The 19,527-nt window shown below is 34.2% G+C and overlaps 1 protein-coding gene across 6 annotated transcripts in view; it reads right to left on the reverse strand.

Moving 5' to 3' along the window:
- The window catches only part of LOC144956468 (peroxisomal acyl-coenzyme A oxidase 1-like), a 47,152-nt gene that overhangs the window by 17,800 nt on the left and 9,825 nt on the right, over positions 1-19,527 (reverse strand). The window contains exon 3 of one of the 6 annotated variants that reach the window (XM_078886986.1): positions 15,502-15,656. The exons of 1 other annotated variant lie outside the window; for it this stretch is intronic. In XM_078886986.1, coding sequence (XP_078743112.1) covers positions 15,502-15,656 — 155 coding nt within the window. Of the gene's footprint in view, positions 1-46; positions 208-6,054; positions 6,234-7,240; positions 7,402-8,016; positions 8,178-15,501; positions 15,657-19,527 lie in introns of those variants that run through there. 4 more of the 6 variants (XM_078886983.1, XM_078886985.1, XM_078886984.1 and 1 more) reach the window with 4 other exon arrangements.

Here is a 19,527-nt window from a genome sequence, read left to right on the forward strand (position 1 = left end):
TTATTATTACTATGTCACCCATTTACCATCTTTTGCATCATCTTACCATGACCTAGCTCGGTTTGTGCGTACGTCCCGACAACACGGAATTCCACTGCTTTTGGCAGCCATGTCTCTCGCTGAGCCAATGTGCCGTTTTTCTGTATGGTGGGCATGAACATGGAAAAGTGAAGGCCAATGGGACTCTGCTCACTAGGGAACCAAACCCTTGAATAGCAAAGATAAGGAAAATACATTCAAACTAAAACATGCAAGGGGGGGGGAGTGTCTGTTGCAGAAATGAGCCACCATGTTTTAATAACCTGCTCCAAGTGCAAGAACTTCAGATTTATCTCGTCCACCAACGATCCTTCACTTGATGATGATCCGAACATATATCTAATGGTGAGGTGATATTTGACTTTTTTAAAAATTTATTTGCTTGTTTTTGTTTCGCCCCGTCTCCCTGTCCACATAGCACTGACTGGGTAGCTAGATCTGCTATTCAATGTTGGTCCATTTGTACGGAACACCATTCCACAGAACACTTGAAAGTCCAAAATATTGTGTTAAAAAATACTTTTTTTTTTGGTGTAGGGGGGGGGGGGGGGGGGGAATGTAGACGTTTATGGCAATTGCAACATTTTAAAATCAATTTAGCACCAAGAAAAGGGAAGGTATTAAGATGGTCAAAATATCATATTTTCAATCTAACCTACAAAAAGAAAATCATAATTAACCTTTCTTAACTGCAGATCGAACCTTAGATGATTTGGATTATCTAACAAATGTGCTACCCACATCTCCTGATAGTTTGAATCAACAAAGAAGCCGTGCATTCAATCCTCAGTCATACCAACCTTGTTAAATCCTATACTAAAAGAAATTTCTTAACCAGAGACGCCAACTTTAAATTTCGCTCACAGGAGTTTCAGCCACCACTCGTAGGAATTTCAATGCCGAAAGAGGAATTTCCGCGTACAAAAAAAAAAAAGGAAGTGGAACGATATTTGGCATTGTGCTTACATATTGTATAGTTCTAAATAGATAACATTAGAATTACAGTGTATATTATGATACATAAACACATTGCAAATTACAATCCCAAAGTTTCCTTAAATTCAAATGAAGTAAAGCGCCAAAACCTAATGGTAGAGATTGTAGTACTGGTGGTAGTGAGGATGATGTGGTTGGTGGTTGTAGTAATAGTGGTAGAGATGATGAAGATATGATAGTGGTTGATGTTGTAGTTGTCGTGGTGGTGATGGTGATATGGTGGTGGTGCTGGTGGTTGAAGTAGTAGGGGTAGTGATGATGATATGGTGGTGGTGCTGGTTGAAGTAGTAGTTGTAGTAATGATGTGGTGGTGGTATAGTGGTTGTAGTAGTTGTGGTCGTGATGATAATGATGTGGTGGTGATTGTAGTAGTGGTGGTAGTGATGTTGATGTGGTGGTGGTGGTGGCGGTGGTGGTTGTAGTACAAATGGTAGTGATGATGATGTGGTAGTGGTGGTTGTAGTAGTAGTGGTAATGATGATGTGGTGGTGGTTGTAGTAGTAGTCGTGGTAGTGATGAGAATGTGGTGGTGGTGGTTGTAGTGGTAGTGGTAGTGATGATGATATTGTAGTGGTTGTTGTTGTAGTATAGTAGTAGTAGTTAAATAGTAGTTAGTAGTAGTAGTAGTAGTAGTAGTAGCATTAGTAGTAGTAGTAGTAGTATAGTAGTAGTATAGTAGTAGTAGTAGTAGTAGTAGTAGTAGTAGTAGTAGTAGTAGTAGTAGTAGTAGTATAGTAGTAGTAGTAGTAGTGATGATGATGATGATTGTGGTGGTTGTTGTAGTAGCAGTGGTAGTGATGATGATGATGATGTGGTGGTGGTGGTGTGTTGTAGTAGTAGTGGTGGTAGTGATGAAGATGAGGTGATGGTGGTACTTGTAGTAGTATTGGTAGTGATGATGATGTGGTGGTGATGGTGGTTGTAGTAGCGGTGGTAGTGATGATGTGGTGGTGGTTGTAGTAGTGGTGGTAGTGATGATGTGGTGGTGGTGGTTGTAGTAGTGGTAGTGATGATGTGGTGGTGGTGGTTGTAGTAGTAGTGGTAATGATGTGGTTGTGGTGGTGATGGTTGTAGTAGTAGTGGTAGTGATGATGTGGTGGTGGTGCTGGTTGAAGTAGTAGTTGTAGTGATGATGTGGTGGTGGTATAGTGGTTGTAATTGTTGTGGTCGTGATGATAATGATGTGGTGGTGATTGTAGTAGTGGTGGTAGTGATGTTGATATGGTGGTGGTGGTGGTGGTGGTTGTAGTACAAATGGTAGTGATGATGATGTGGTAGTGGTGGTTGTAGTAGTAGTGGTAATGATGATGTGTGGTGGTTGTAGTAGTAGTCGTGGTCGTGATGATGATGTGGTGCTGGTGGTTGTAGTGGTAGTGGTAGTGATGATATATTGTAGTGGTTGTTGTTGTAGTATAGTAGTAGTTATAGTAGTAGTAGTAGTAGTAGTAGTAGTAGTAGTAGTAGTAGTAGTAGTAGTAGTATAGTAGTGAGTAGTAGTAGTAGTAGTAGTAGTAGCATTAGCAGTAGTGGTAGTAGTATTAGTAGTAGTAGTAGTAATAGTAGTAAATAGTAGTAGTGTGTTAGTAGTAGTAGTGTAGTATGATGATGATGATGTGGTGGTTGAAGTAGCAGTGGTAGTGATGATGATGATGATGTGTGGTTGTTAGTAGCAGTGGTAGTGATGATGATGATGATGTGGTGGTGGCGGTTGTAGTAGTAGTAGTGGTGGTAGTGATGAAGATGTGGTGATGGTGGTACTTGTAGTAGTATTGGTAGTGATGATGATGTGGTGGTGATGGTGGTTGTAGTAGTGGTGGTAGTGATGATGACGTGGTGGTGGTTGTAGTAGTAGTGGTGGTAGTGATGATGATGTTGTGGTGGTGGTTGTAGTAGTATTAGTGGTAGTGATGATGTGGTGGTGGTGGTTGTAGTAGTAGTGGTAATGATGATGTGGTGTGTGGTGGTGGTGGTGTAGTAGTAGTGGTAATGATGATGTGGTTGTGGTGGTGGTGGTTGTAGTAGTAGTGTAGTGATGATGTGGTGGTGGTGGTTGTAGTAGTAGTGGTAGTGATGATGATGTGGTAGTGGTGGTTGTAGTAGTAGTGGTAGTGATGATGATGTGGTAGTGGTGGTTGTAGTAGTAGTGGTAATGATGATGTGGTTGTGGTGGTTGTAGTAGTAGTGGTAGTGATGATGTGGTGGTGGTGGTTATAGTAGTAGTGGTAATGATGATGTGGTGGTGGTGGTGGTTGTAGTAGTAGTGGTAGTGATGTTGATGTGGTGGTGGTGGTTGAATATGTATGTGATGGGGGTGTTGATGTAGTGGGTGTTGTGTGGTGGTTGTTAGTAGTAGCAGTAGGTAATGATGATGTGGTTGTGGTGGTGTGTAGTAGTGGTAATGATGATGTGTGGGGTGGTGGCTGTAGTAGTGGTATGATGTGTGGTGGTGGTTGTAGTAGTGGTAATGATGATGTGGGGGTGGTGGTTGTAGTGTAGTGGTTGTGTAGTAGATGATGATGTGTGGTGGTGGTTGTAGTTGTATGTAGTGAGATGTGGTGGTGGGTGTAGTAGTATGGTAGTGATGACTGATGTGGTAGTGGTGGTTGTATAGTCGTGTAGTGATGATGTGAAGCTGTGTTGTAGTGGTAGTGATGATGATGTGGTGGGGTTGCAGTAGTAGTGGTGGTGATGATGGTTGAAATACTAGTGGTAATGATGATGATGTGTGGTTGGAAAGGGGGGGGGGGGATCCTTGGAACAAATTGACCTCACCGGAATTTGACGGAAGTTGCCCGGAGCCCGGAATTTTTTGCTCCAGACCGGAGTTTTTTCCGGTGAAACCGGAGTTTTGGCATCACTGCTTAACCAAGCATGTAAATGTGAAGTATTCTAAAATAAGATTACAAAAAACAACAACAAAAAAACAACATAACGATAATGAAAGGTGAGTGTACAGGAACACGAGAGGTTCGTGAGTATGAAAAGCAATGGATCGTTGAACTGGTAACTGGAAAGATTTTCTTTTTTTCAATCGAAAAGTCAAAATAAAATGCAGCATAGAAAATATAAGCAGATCAAGCCTTGTTATAATTTGGGTTTTTCTCAATTCATTATTTGCGGGCAGTAAGCGAATAAATTAAGATAAATAATTTCTCATGCTTAAAACATAATCTATTTCAAAACAAATTCCATTTAAACATATAGAGGGCATCGAACTCTATCTGTGCAAGTGCCATGTGTAAAAAAATTACAATGCAAGCACTGAGTGCTGTAATTTTTAAAAAAAAATTTTAACAGCTTATAATATTAAAGCCCAACCCCTACTGTAAAAGTAGAAAACGGTAGGGGCTGCCTGAAAATTGTGATCATGAAAATGGAGAGACTTCGTATTGTATTGGTCCCATATGAAGCCTCTCCATTTTAGCCCTTACCCTAGTGACTAACTGACAAATTACAATCCCGTTAATTGGTGGAAAATAGTAATGTGATTTAAAAATGCGTGCTAAACATTATTGCAGAAGCCACACTGCTTTTGAAAACTTATTTACTCGAAATCTCTTCTCTTGCACTTTGCACGGTTTGAGTCAGATGCCCTCGGTAAATAGAAAATGATTTGACGCTACACAAATAAAAAATGCATTAATTTACCAACATAAAAATAAATTATGTATACACACACACAAATATGAATAATTTATACACATATTTGAATATTTTCATCATTTTGCATACATATATTTTCATATTCAAACATGAAACAGTACACACCCATATTATACTTTTGTTTATATTTTTGTGTTATTGAAAATTTAAACAAAACGCTAACATGAATATACATAGCTTTATTTTCTTTTTTTTTTTTGGTTATGTGTTATCATAGTATTGGAAAGTAACACAAAGTTGTATTTATTATTTAGGATTATGATTTCCATATATCCAATTCTTTTCAACCCTTTTAAAGCAAAAATTTGTTGATTGCCTTGAGTAATCAAAGCAAAGTAGAATCGTATTTTTCTTTAAAATCCATCCATGACCCACAGGCAAGAATCAAATCACTTGCAGGTCTGATCACCAAATGAAATTATGGGCTTGATGGAACCATTTTGTAATGGACAATAATATGTGTTAGATTGAGAGTAATAACAAGACACAAAGTAAGTAGAAAAGTGTCAGAGGACAATACAGAATAAAAACTTTGCGACGAGGATTCGAACTGTTGCCATAACAGTCGGGTTGTGGGTTCTAATCCTAACCATCACAAAGTTTTTATTCTCTATTGTCCTCTGGCACTTTCCTACTTACTTTATTTCTTGTTATTATCAGCACTAGTACCTACTCCACTCATTTTTCTAAATTGAGAGTATGACAACAATCAGCCCATAACAATTTTGGTTACCAGGTCAGCAAATAAGTTCTTTGGTCCAATAAAACGTATTCTAATTTATTGTTTTGTTTGGGTTTTTTAAATTCTACAACTCTAACACACACACTCTCTCTCTCTCTCTCTCTCTCTCTCTCTCTCTCTCTCTCTATATATATATATATATATATATATATATATATATATATATATATATATATATATATATATATATATATATATATATATATATATATATATATATATCCTCTCTCTCTTTTGGTATTTTTGTTAATTTTTTCCTTCTTTGTTAAGAAATGATATTCTTTATTTCTAAAAACCAGCAGCTGGATTTAGAGACCGTTTCTAAAGCAGAATGAATTAATTTTTGACATTTTAATAAATTCTTGAAAAAGTATATTTTTATATCATAATCATATACACAGATGATAGTATTCTTACATTAAACATCATATCTACACACAAAATTTCACGAGTAAACTAAGATATAAAAACAAATATATACGCAGGGTGTCCCAAAAGTTGCACACCATTCCAAGCTACAGCAAATAACTAACTGCTTCTTTTCCAAACTTTGTCAAAATTCATCTAACATGATGTTCATCAATGTAAAAAATAATATTCTATGCATTACATACATTTATCTATACAGCTCATTTCAATGAATCACACACTTCACAAAGGTAAACCAAAAAGTTGCTCTTGCATTATGACGGAATAAACTATAGATATTTTATGAATAAAAGTAAAGTATACTAATTCTACGCTGAAGTCCTCCAGCAAGGCTTATGCAATATAAGTATGCAAATTATATGCTGAAGTCCTCTATCAAGGCTTATGCAATATAAGTATGCAAATTCTATGCCAAAGTCACCAGCATGGCTTATGCAATATAAGTATACAAATCCTAGCCTAAGCCGTCCAGCAAGGCTTTTATGCATTACAAATTAAGTATGCAAATTCTAAGCCGAAATCCTCCAGCAAGGCTTATGAAAATTACATATGCAACGTCTACGCCAATCTTACAACATTTGCCACTCACTGAAAATAATCAGGTACTCATTCACACTTGAGTAAAATGGAGCACAGTGTATAAAGTGTTTTGCACAATGACATATCACCAGGATCAAAGTTCTGCCATCATTGTAGTCACCAATCTGATCACTGACCAAGCTTAACATCGCTTAAGTTTGTAACAGGATGAGACACCTTACTATTCCACCATGACAGTCTTAAATATTGAACAGATACAATATATCTACATTGACTACAAACTTTGATTTTTCGACTCGATCTACATTTATAAACTAACTACAATCTTTGACATTTCTACACACAAACTTTGACTTTTCTACTCTATCTACTTTTATAAACTAACTACAAACTTTGACTTTTCTACTCTATCTACTTTTACTTATATAAACTAACTACAATCTTTGACTTTTCTACACACAAACTTTGACTTTTCAACACTAACCTCAAACTTTTGACTTTTCTACAGCAACTACAAACTTTGACAATTCTAAGAGTGTGCATTTTATGGACACCCAGGATATATGATATTCATCAGAATGGTGAGCTTATTTTGGGACAACTCGCATAATAATTATCAGAAATGAACTTATTTGTGTCAATCAAAATAGCATGCTACTACTACTACTACTACTACTACTACTACTACTACTACTACTACTACTACTACTCCCCAACACGCATGTAAAATATAATCAAAAACGGTATGCTGGACACCAAGCAATTATAATGTCCATCTAAATATCATGCATCTCTTGAGACCACCTGTCATGTGTTATGTCAACTTCTCACCGTGACCAATCTCAGTCATGGCAAAAGTGCCCAAAAGTTGAAATTGCCTGGCATAAGGAAGCCATCGACTTCTCTGTTCCTCTGAGGCCTGTCGTTCAATTGTGGGCACAAACATGACCGTGTGAACTAGAAATGAGGAATTTCCACCAGGAAATGTCACTCTGTGACAGTTCAAAAACAAACAATTTAAATTTTAAAAATTGTAAAAATGAAAACAAAATAACATTGATGAGCAATGAGTTCTCGGGAAAGAGAGATGACGTCCACAGTGAACAGATCTACCACGGGCTATAAACTTAAAATCAGTACAATACTTTTTCTACAAAAAAAGAATATATAAATTTTTAAAAATCAGAATTTCTATAACAAAATCTGTTTTTAAATCAGGATGCAAAATCCAGTTTGATATAATCCTTCTTTTATAAACCTTTGATATAAATCTACTTCCACTTCTGAAAAGAAAAAAAAAAAAAAAAAAAAAATAAAGATAAAGTGGAGAAGGATTTTAAAATGTTTTCATTTGATTTATTTCCGATATTGCTTTAAAAAAAAATTTTAATATTAAAGTAACTTTGCACAATTTAAACCAAAAAAAAAATATGTGTATGTAATGACTTTAAGCGTTATGAGCCCGAGCAGGCTGAAGACAATACCAATATCAAAAAATGAATGGTCCAATTTCTAATGTATTTTTTAAAATGTCTGAACCTCAGACAAATAAGAATTGTATACAGTTCTTTTTGGGACACCATACATGAACAATGTCAACTTCTCACCATGGCCTATCTCAGTCTGGGCATACGAGCCCAAAATTTGAAAATGTTCAGCTGAAGGAAGCCATCGCTTCTTCTGTTCTTCCGAAGCCTGCTGCTCTATGGTGGGCACAAACATGCCTTCATGAACATCAAAGGGAGACGATTCAACAGGAAATGTCACTCTGATTCACGACAATATGATGAAAATGAAAAATTGTTAAAAACTCGTACAGACCTGCCAACTTGAAATGTAAAAAAATCGTAGTTTTCAGAGAGAAGAAATAGAAGTCACTATAATTAACTTTACAAATTAATATTTTACATTTATCAGTATTGAATATGTCTTCAAAACCCTGAATAGATGCTTTGTGGCATCAACGTTTTCTTTTTATCACATTGTAATGAATCAAAAATGTCTATTTATTTCTATTGTTGATGCCAAAATTCGTACTTTTACGATTTTTTCGTAGTAGTTGGCAGGTCTGCTCGTATAATCAACGCTTCTACTCATAAGACAAAACTAATTACATGTTGTCCATGAATTTATCACTTGTTGCTGCTCGTAAGACAAAAATAATACATATTGTCAACGATTTCATCACTTCTTGCTACTTGTAAGACAAAAACTGATTATTTGTTGTCAATAAATTTACCACATGTTGTTACTCATAAGACAAAATGGATTACTTGCTGGCAATTAATTTACCACATATTGTTACTCATACAACAAAACTGATTATTTGTTGTCAATGAATTTACCACATGTTGTTACTCATAAGACAAAACTGATTATTTGTTGTCAATGAATTTACCACATATTGTTACTCATAAGACAAAACTGATTATTTGTTGTCAATGAATTTACCACATATTGTTACTCATAAGACAAAACTGATTATTTGTTGTCAATGAATTTACCACATATTGTTACTCATAAGACAAAACTGATTATTTGTTGTCAATGAATTTACCACAAATTGTTACTCATAAGACAAACTGATTACATGTTGTCAATGAATTTACCACATGTTGTTACTCATACGACAAAACTGATTACATGTTGTCAATGAATTTACCACATATTGTTACTCATACGACAAAACTGATTATTTGTTGTCAATGAATTTACCACTTATTGTTACTCATAAGACAAACTGATTACATGTTGTCAATGAATTTACCACATGTTGTTACTCATACGACAAAACTGATTACTTGTTGTCAATGAATTTACCACATATTGTTAATCATACGACAAAACTGATTATTTGTTGTCAATGAATTTACCACATATTGTTACTCATAAGACAAAACTGATTATTTGTTGTCAATGAATTTACCACATATTGTTACTCAAACGACAAAACTGATTATTTGTTGTCAATGAATTTACCACATATTGTTACTCATACGACAAAACTGATTATTTGTTGTCAATGAATTTACCACAAATTGTTACTCATAAGACAAACTGATTACATGTTGTCAATGAATTTACCACATGTTGTTACTCATACGACAAAACTGATTACATGTTGTCAATGAATTTACCACATATTGTTACTCATACGACAAAACTGATTACTTGTTGTCAATGAATTTACCACATATTGTTACTCATACGACAAAACTGATTACTTGTTGTCAATTAATTTACCACATATTGTTACTCATACGACAAAACTGATTACTTGTTGTCAATAAATTTACCACATATTGTTACTCATACGACAAAACTGATTACTTGTTGTCGATGAATTCATCACACGTTCACAAGACAGCTGCTGAAAATTTCTAATCTCACGAAACACTGTTATCAATTAAAACTTCAATAACTTCTGATCAAACTCGTAATTTTTTAGTGCAAAATAGCAGGAAGGGTGTGAACGACTTAACTACTCATTAAAAATAATACATATACCTGCTAATCTCACTCAATAATTTGGTATTTCACTAAGTACAATGGGTTGTCACAAGGTTGGTCAGAAGATCCAAGATTTGATCCCAAGAAGAGAGAAGCTGATTTTTTTTATGGATAAGGATATGATTTTGTTTTTCTTGAATTGATATTTCTCTTCCGATGTTTTCATTAGTTTTTTTTTTTCTTTATCAACTGTCTTGTTTTTCTTCCATTATTATCAACTTTATTGCCTAATATTTCACTATACATACATTCCTTTTAAGATTATTAATTATACAGAGAGGAAGAGCGAAATTCAAAACCACAAGGCACAAGACTGCAAAAGTCAAAGGTCAGGAAAAAAGGAAATTAAAACGTGTGAATTTAGCAACTTTTTAATTTTTTGGACACTTGACAAATATGACATCTTCTTACAATGACCACCCATCTCATGTGTGCCCAAAAGGTCGAAATTGCTTATTGTAAGGCAGCATTTCGCTTTTCTCTTTGTATGAGTAGTCCTTCAGAGCCAATTTGCCCATGGAGTTTAACCCAGTTCCTATAGTGAGAAACGGACAATAGCAATTGCTTGCCACCCATTGAATAGAACGCTAGTCGATCGCAAAATACTTTCTGCCAGATCAAACAGACCCTGATACCCATTCACTGCTGAGTGGACAGGGGGGGGAGGGGGGGTCTGAAAAAAAAAATCTTGACTGCAGCCGGGATCGATCTCAGTCCCTTTCCCTTTGCATGTGAAGCGAGTACTCGCCCAACTGAACTATCAATATTCCCTTATTCATTTGAGAAAAAAAAAAAGAAAAATAACAAAATGTCTCCACGCTTGATGATTTCTCTGAGTGAACGAAAATCACAAATCACACAAACCACATCAAGTCTAAGATGACAGTCCCATGTGTGTTTCAGTCCGTATAATTATTATTTTGTCACCAACTCACGGAACTGAATTAAGTAGCGAATGAATGCATTCACTCAATAGTGAAAACAAACATGGCATTGTGAAGGTCATGGTATTTCCCCCCCCCCCCCCTCCACCTACCTGTAAACAATTTTTTTTTAAAACAGCGATCATAAGTTTTAACAGATGAAATTCAAGATAAAGCATTTCTCGTGACAGATTAAAGAGAGAGAAAAAAAGGGTAATGATCTGTTTTTGTTTTTTGTTATACTTAGGAGGGGTTTTGGTTCGTATTGGTGAATCTCAAATAAATGAGAGTGATGTGCATTTTTAAATCTTTTTTTGGGGGGCGGAGGCGGGGGGGGGGGGGGGGAACCCAGCATTTGCAATATCGAGTCCTCACCATGACCAATCTCAGTCTGGGCATACGTGCCCAAAAGTTAAAAACGATAGGCATAAGGCAGCCACTGCCTCTTCTGCTCTTCTGAGGCCTGTTGCTCTATAGTGAGCAAAAACATGTCGCCATGAAGAGTAAAGGGGGACGATTCATCTGGAAACGTCACTCTGATTCACCAAGATAATAATATAAAATCATATGAAACAATAACGAATAAAACATTTAAATAAATTAAATATGTTCAGCAAGATTGCCAGCTGCCAAACTCTGAAAAATTACATCCACATATTTCACTTCAGCCTGAAAGCCTTTATTTCAATGATGTTAAAGTGCACTGAAGTGATTGTTTTAAAAAATATAGATATAAAAATAAGTAAATAAATAAATAAATGAAAGACTAAATTTTTTTTAAAACCTACTTCTAAATCTTGGTGCTATGCTCTGCCAAAAAGTCATAATGACTTGCAAGAAAGCCAAAATTCCAAAATAACACTTCTCTAAATCATGACAAATCAACCAAAAGAAATATCTTGGCCAAGGTATTATTATAAGTAATATGTAATCACATGGATGTGACCTTATAATATCAAAGTACCCTGATATTGAGTTAAATCCTTAAACTTTGGTTTAGATTAGTTTTTAGTGTGGTCTAATGCTATGACACCCAAGATTCTGACTGTTGTAGGACCCAGGTTCGAGTTCCAATTAGGGTGGTACAAAGTTGAATACTTAGAGAAAAAAAAAGGACCTTTTTCACATTTTCTCACTACACTTAAGTGTAAAATGAGTACTATCCTGAAACAGCATTATCTCTGTTGAAAAAAAACAAAAACTTTACAATGATGCTTCACACATGTAATGTATTGTCCTACTTATTGTTTTGCTGTTGAATTGAGACCCAAAAAAAAATTTGGGGCACATTAAACCGATATTGCACTATATATACATAAAAGCTCATGTTTTGTTCGGAGTTGGAGGGTTTTGATGGGTGGGGGTTTTTGGGGGGAAGGGTTTTTATGTCACTCAGCCAGATGATTCCCATGAAGGTGAAATATTATCTTTCACAAAATAACACATAACACACTGTTTCCCTAACAGACAGGAACAAAAAAAAAAACACAGAAAAATGGACGACCGAACAGTGACAAAATACATCTATTTCACTTCAGTCACAAAACCTTTACTTCAAATGTATATTACATGAAAGTGACACATTTAGTGAGTAGACACTGATGTATGACAGAAAATGTGCTTATGAAACAGCACTAGATAAAGCAGAAAGAAAAATACAAGAAGTAAAACGATCCCCCCCCCCCTAACCCCACCCACAAAAAAAAAATCAGCCTTCCGGTGGTCCAGACAGGGGGTGTTTTGGAATGGCTTTGTTCTTCTATTTTTCTTTCCGGCAATATTGCATACACAACCTCTTCAGATTTCACTCATTACAGTAAGATGACAGCAGCTTCTAATGGTTCTCACACTACTATGTTATCTATCCAAGACGCAAACTCATTAGGGGCAGCGTGACTCAGCGGTACGGTCTTTGCTTCGTACCCAAAAGGTAACGAGTTCGATCACCCGTCGCTGTGCTGTGTGGCCTTCAGCAAGTCACCTAGCCCTTGCTCACTTTGCGGCACTGCACTGCGGCTGACGCCTGGGTTATTCCAGTCGTCCCTTGGAATAGACCCTAAAGACAAATTTCCCCTTGGGGATGAATAAAGGGAATTTTATTTTTATTTATTTCTTTATTTATTAGTGCACCGTCGCAAACCCGCTTGGAAGCTTTGTCTCACAACGCACAATTCAACTAGATGCTCTGCAGTTTCAAGATATTGACAGCAACGAGTACACGAAGATGGCAAAGCCCCAGCTTGTCAAAAATTCACAAATCTAAGAGTTATTGTCTTAAGTTTGAGACTTTTTTTTGTTCAGTCTAGTGTTATGTTACTTCATTTCTTCCATTTGAAGTTGAAAAAACTGTTTTTAAATCTTTATCAAATTGAAATAAATGTGCTGTTAACCCTCTCCTTACCACCTAAAGCAAAATCGTCACATTTGTTACGACACAATATACATTTTGTCTTATTCAGAGTTATTTTGTACATCACAAACGTTGAAGAATGATCTTTGTTTGATTAATAAGAACATAATGTTGTTTTGTAGAGAGCTTTTTTGAGTTTAAAGAATCCATGTTTCTTCTAGGTAAGCCTGTCATTTAGGGAAAATAATTAAAAAGATTGGTAAGGAGAGAGTGAAGAGTACATGCCAAAATTGAATATAGCTAGAGACTGTGACTTTAAATAAATACTGAACAAGAATAAATAATTATATCAAAAAGATTCAAAAAGGAATTTAAATACATAACACAGAATGTTTCTGGTTTAAAACCCATTTTCAGTAAACAAGGTCATAGAATCCCCATTTTTGTTACTGGCTAAAGACAGGTTAAAAGCTGTTATTCATTCATCATTGTTCAACGGTAATAGTAGAGATGTCAGCTACAATACTAGAATTTGGATCAACAAGAGATGAAGTGAGTAGAAAAGTGCCAGAAGACAATAGAGAATACAATTTTTTTCGCGGCCGTGGTGGGGTTTGAACCCGCGACCTAATTGGTATGACAACTCCACCTGGCCGGTGAGAGCGTGACTCTACCGTATGAGCTATCCTAGAATAGCTAGAATTTGGATCATACTTTATATAAATTATTCATCAAGTAATATTATATGATATTGAATATCAAATATTTCAAAAGAAACGGTACATATGAAGGCGGTTTTGTTATGTCACCAGTTCGAAAGATCATCACCTAGATGTATAGATATTAGATAGATAAAGAATAGACAGATAGATGGATCAATAGATATCTCTCTCTCTCTCTCTCTCTCTCTCTCTCTCTCTCTCTCTCTCTCTCTCTCTCTCTCTCTCTCTCTCTCTCTCTCTCTCAATGTTTAACAGGTATTTAATGGTGAGACCTGTACTATCTTATGGCAGAAGCTCTTGGTAAGATAATAATTTCTAAACAGTCTCAATAGGTGCTGCAACCATCAAGCAAAACGAATTATCAAACAGCCTAAATAGTTATCAAATCGAAAACTAAAAATAAGATTTCACAAATCAAGCAAAAACTGTTTCAAAAGACATGAATCGGAAGTCAAGAATACAAAGCATACAACTCTCTCACAAATGGTGTGAGTGTGCTTGGAACAGAGGAAAATCTGAATCATCCTGAATTACAATGCTCAATCTCTTGTACAAAATCTCAATATATAATGCAGCCATTAAGCAAAACGAATCAAACAGTCTCAATAATGCATACAAGAAGCAAGGGAAGAAAAATAAATAAATAAATAAATAAGATTGCACAATAAATAAAGCAAAAACGGATTCAAAGGACATGCATTGGAAATCACAACGACAAAACATATAATTAATTGTCTCACAAAACAGTAAGCGCTTTCTCAAGCAAACAAATAAATACTTAATCAACTTCAAAGCAAAGCTCAATTCTTTATACAAAATCAAACATACTTAATGGTGTTCAAAGAGATATGATGCATTCCATGTTAAGTGGATCACTATTACCTTTTTCTCAAACAAACGCTTATGGAAAAATGTTGACAAGCTGACATGGAATACACCTAGAAATATATTTATTTAAAATAAAAACAAGCAAAACATGGCACAGTTGAGAAGTTTAACAGTGCTTGCAAGAATATTTATTACTTAGCACTTTATTATTATTATTATTATTATTATTATTATTATTATTATTATTATTATTATTATTATTATTATTATTATTATTATTATTATTATATTATTATTATTTTATATATATATTTTATATTATAGATGATGATATTATTATTATTATTACTATTATATTATTTATTATTATTATATTATATATTATTATTATTATTATTATTATTATTATTATTATTATTATTATTATTATTATTATTATTATTATTATATTATTATTATTATTATTATTATTATTATTATTATTATTATTATTATTATTATTATTATTAATATTATTATTATTATTATTATTATTATTATTTATTATTATTATTATTATTATTATTATTATTATTATTATTATTATTATTATATTATTATTATTTATATATATTATCATATATAAGTATGGAGGCAAAGTCAGTAATGTCTTGTGATGAAAAGGAACAAAGTTTTGAAGTAGATAAGGGGAGAACAATAAAAAGCAAAACAACTCAAAACGTTAACTTTCAGTTCAACGGGTATCAAATGCCAACCTACCGTGACCAAGTTCGGTCTGTGAATAGGTGCCAATAATCTGGAGATTTTCAATGAGAGGCATCCACATTGCCTTTTGTTCTGCAGAAGCCAAGCGTTCGATAGTAGGGGTGAAGGCACCTTCGTGGATCATTAACGGGTGGACTGTGAACAACGGGCTGAAAAAAATAAACACATGATGCCCAAGTGAAAAAAAGATGCCCTCAGTTGTCACCGAACAGGTTCTAGGTTTTAACCCCCTAGGGCAGAAGAAGAAAGACTGTAAGACCTGTGGAGACAGAGGGGATAATTGGAAGACAGGATGGCAAAAGAAGCAGAACGGGACGGAGAGGTTGTGACCTCACACCTTCATCTCTTTCAGTTCAAAACTCCTTGGAAGTATGTAACCAAGTATTCCAGAGTGAAAAGTGAACAATGAATAAGTTACGTATTGTTAAGTTTAAGGTGGCATCATGACTATTTTGGAGCAGAATGTATCGACAGAATCTTATGATTAGGGAGTAGAAGAGGGAGGATGGATGATCTTTATTGACGACTAGAAAATAAGACGCCATCACTCTGAAACCAGAAGATTAGTAGCACAACACAAGTTACGAATCCAGTCCCCTGGAAGAATGGTTTTACACTTCCAATGAGATTGGAACCAGTATTTTAACATCACACTCTTGTTCCCCAAAACCAACTAAGTGAGGAATATGTAACGGAGCTAGATAGGTTGGAAGAAAACAGTTACAGCCAAGGCAATCGTAGGCTTAAATTACAGACATTTACCCCACCAGGAATGAAGGCAAGAACTAATCAGATAAATGATAATTCAAATCAAACCCGTAAAATAAACAATTTCTACAGAACACAGCAATTTATCGGACCAGATTGGAATCACACGCTCCATTTTTCTACAAAATCAAATATATCTAGATAGACATTGGTGACAGCTTTGTATGTGTTTGTGGTGGGCCATGTCGACTTGTGGCCTTCCTGACGTTTGATACCAGTCAGGAGATATCAGTCTAATTGACTGAAGACTTAATCTAATCATCATCACCATCAGTTTTGTTAATGTCTGTGTTGTTGTCCTTCTTCTTGCTGATATTAATAGTACCATTATCATTATATATCCATCATCGTTATATTAATTATTATTATTGTTATTATTATCATTATTTATATTACTATTATCATCATCATCATCATCATCATCATCATTATTATTATTATTATTATTATTATTATTATTATTATTATTATTATCATTATTTATTATTATCATTATTATTATTATTATTATTATTATTATTATTATTATTATTATTATTATTATTATTCCATTATTTATTATTATTATTATTATTATTATTATTATTATTATTATTATTATTATTATTATTATTATATCATCATTATATATTATTATTTTTATTATTTATTATTATTATTATTATTATTATTATTATTATTATTATTATTATTATTATTATTATTATTATTATTATTATTATTATTATTATTATTATATATATTATTATATTATGTATTAGTAGTAGTAGTAGTAGTAATGTAGTAGTAGTAGTAGTAGTAGTTAGTAGTTAGTAGTATAGTATGTAGTGTAGTAGTAGTAGTAGTGTGTAGTAGTAGTAGTAGTATAGTGTAGTAGTAGTAGTAGTAGTAGTTGTAGTAGTAGTAGTAGTAGTAGTAGTAGTAGTAGTAGTAGTAGTAGTAGTAGTAGTAGTTGTAGTTAGTAGTGTAGTAGTAGTAGTAGTAGTAGTAGTAGTAGTAGTAGTAGTAGTAGTAGTAGTAGTAGTAGTAGTAGTATGTAGTAGTAGTAGTAGTTAGTAGTAGTTGTAGTAGTAGTAGTAGTAGTAGTAGTAGTAGTAGTAGTAGTTAGTAGTAGTAGTAGTAGTAGTAGTAGTAGTAGTGTAGTAGTAGTAGTAGTAGTAGTAGTAGTAGTAGTAGTGTAGTAGTAGTAAAGTAGTAGTAGTAGTAGTAGTAGTAGTTAGAGTAGATGTAGAATAATAGTGTAGTAGTAGTCAATAGTTAGTATAGTATATAGTAGTAGTAGTAGTAGAATAGTAGTAGTGGTATAGTAGTTAGATGTATTATAAGTAGTATTCAGACCTGCCAACTCCCAGAATGAAAAGTGTATTCTATGATCCTAAAAAGTGTATTTTTTAGCAAAAAAGTGTATTTTGTCTGCATGTGTGGGAAATAAAAGTGCGCAAAATACAAAAATTTATATAAAAGCTATCATCAAACCCAAATGAAATATAAACTCCGATATTCGTTTGCAGCAATCACTAGTAATTACAAAATTATCGGTTTATCGAGAAACTAAAACTTAATGACCATTTTAAATCAGTATAAGGCTCAGAAATTGCAAAATCTAAGTATATTGCTTTCGAAACACTAAAAGAAATGACCAAAAGACTCCAAATATGTTGGTAGTATTGATGCTAGTGCCTGAAGAAGAGAGGTGGTGGTTGTAGCGATGGTGCTCTAGTGGTGGTGGTGATGGAAGAAGTGATGTGGTGGTGGTGGTGGTTGTGGCCGTGACAATGGTGATGGTGGTTGTAACCGTGGTGATGCCATGGTAGTGATGGTTTGAGATGATGATGCTGATGTTCCAAATGAAGTTGTGATGGTGATATACATCTCCAAGCCCAGTAAATCAGTTGAAGGTTTTGAGATACAATATTTATGAGAGTGGTCTTCAAATCTAACAGAGATAACAATTTGTAGCAGTGACAAGATAATTTCCATTATGTTATCAAATGATCCATGTCTTTTTCTCCCTTTTTTTATAGCATTTACTACTCCTCCTCCTACTACAACTACAACAATTCCTACCACTACTAGACTAGTACCATTACTACTACCACTACTACTTCTACTCCTACCACTATTACTACTACTACTACTACATACTAATACTATTGCTGTTGGCCAAATGATGGGAAATTCACACATATCACAGACAAGTTAAATACTTCTAGAGGATTCATTTTGAACCATTTTGTTCCTAAAGCTGCCCAGTGGGTAATGAAAAAAAAATCACTCATACAAAATAATTTTTTTTTTAAATTAAATTAAATTTTTAAAAACAAAATAGAGTAATTTTAGTAATTATAAAGGGAAATAATCCATTTATGTTTAAGCTTATCAGCAATACAGTTTTTAATTGAAAGCTTCATTGCCAAAAATGTTAGTTAAATTTAATTTTCACTTAAAATTTTCTATTTAACAAGTGGTTAATTCTTAAATGTAGCCTGAGGCCATTTAAAGTATAAAATATGCATAATTCTATGCAAATCCTCAAAAAGTTATGAGAAAAATATTGGTGAAAACCGGCAACATATAATAACATAGAATAAGGAGAATAATGTGTGCAATGTGAACCAGAGTGTGTAAGTGATTATTCAGCTGCTAGAAGCTTTGTGCATCTGAGCGTTTATATAGCGCAATATTTACAAAATGTGCTCAAAGCACTTTACAAGGTTCCCAGTTAAAGCGACACTTAACACGAAAGACAAGACATGATACTCTTTAGGTGATATTTTAATTTTGTTTGTTTTTGTTTTTACGGCGCTTGCAACACATTTAGGTTATATCAGCACCAGTAAAAAGGATGAAAATGGGATAGAAAAAGTTCTAGAATTACAATTAAAGCACCCAAGAAAAAGTAAGACATAGGGGAACTGGGAGTATTACAATTTTTAGTCAGACAGAGACAATGCTGAGGATCTCAATTTACACAAGAGAATGTTGAGAGAATGTGAGTAAAGAGCGTTATTCCAAAAACTCCAGTTTGCACCACCCAATCAAGACAGACACAAGACAATGGATAGCGAGCCCTATTTGTCCTTAAGGACAAATATCATCACCTGTCATTGCCGTTCATAAGGACAAATAGTATTATTTTCACTATTCGTTCTTCAAACTAAAGCTGGGCATTATTCCAAATTGTTTTAGAATAGACACTCCGAAGGGAAAGACAATTTTCCAGCACTTTTAACAGCTAACTGTGACAGCAAA

This window comes from Berghia stephanieae, chromosome 11 (genome assembly GCF_034508935.2).
Source record: "Berghia stephanieae isolate SIO BIC M18660-M18661 chromosome 11, UCSD_Bste_1.3, whole genome shotgun sequence".
Classification (NCBI taxonomy): Eukaryota; Metazoa; Mollusca; class Gastropoda; order Nudibranchia; family Aeolidiidae; genus Berghia; species Berghia stephanieae.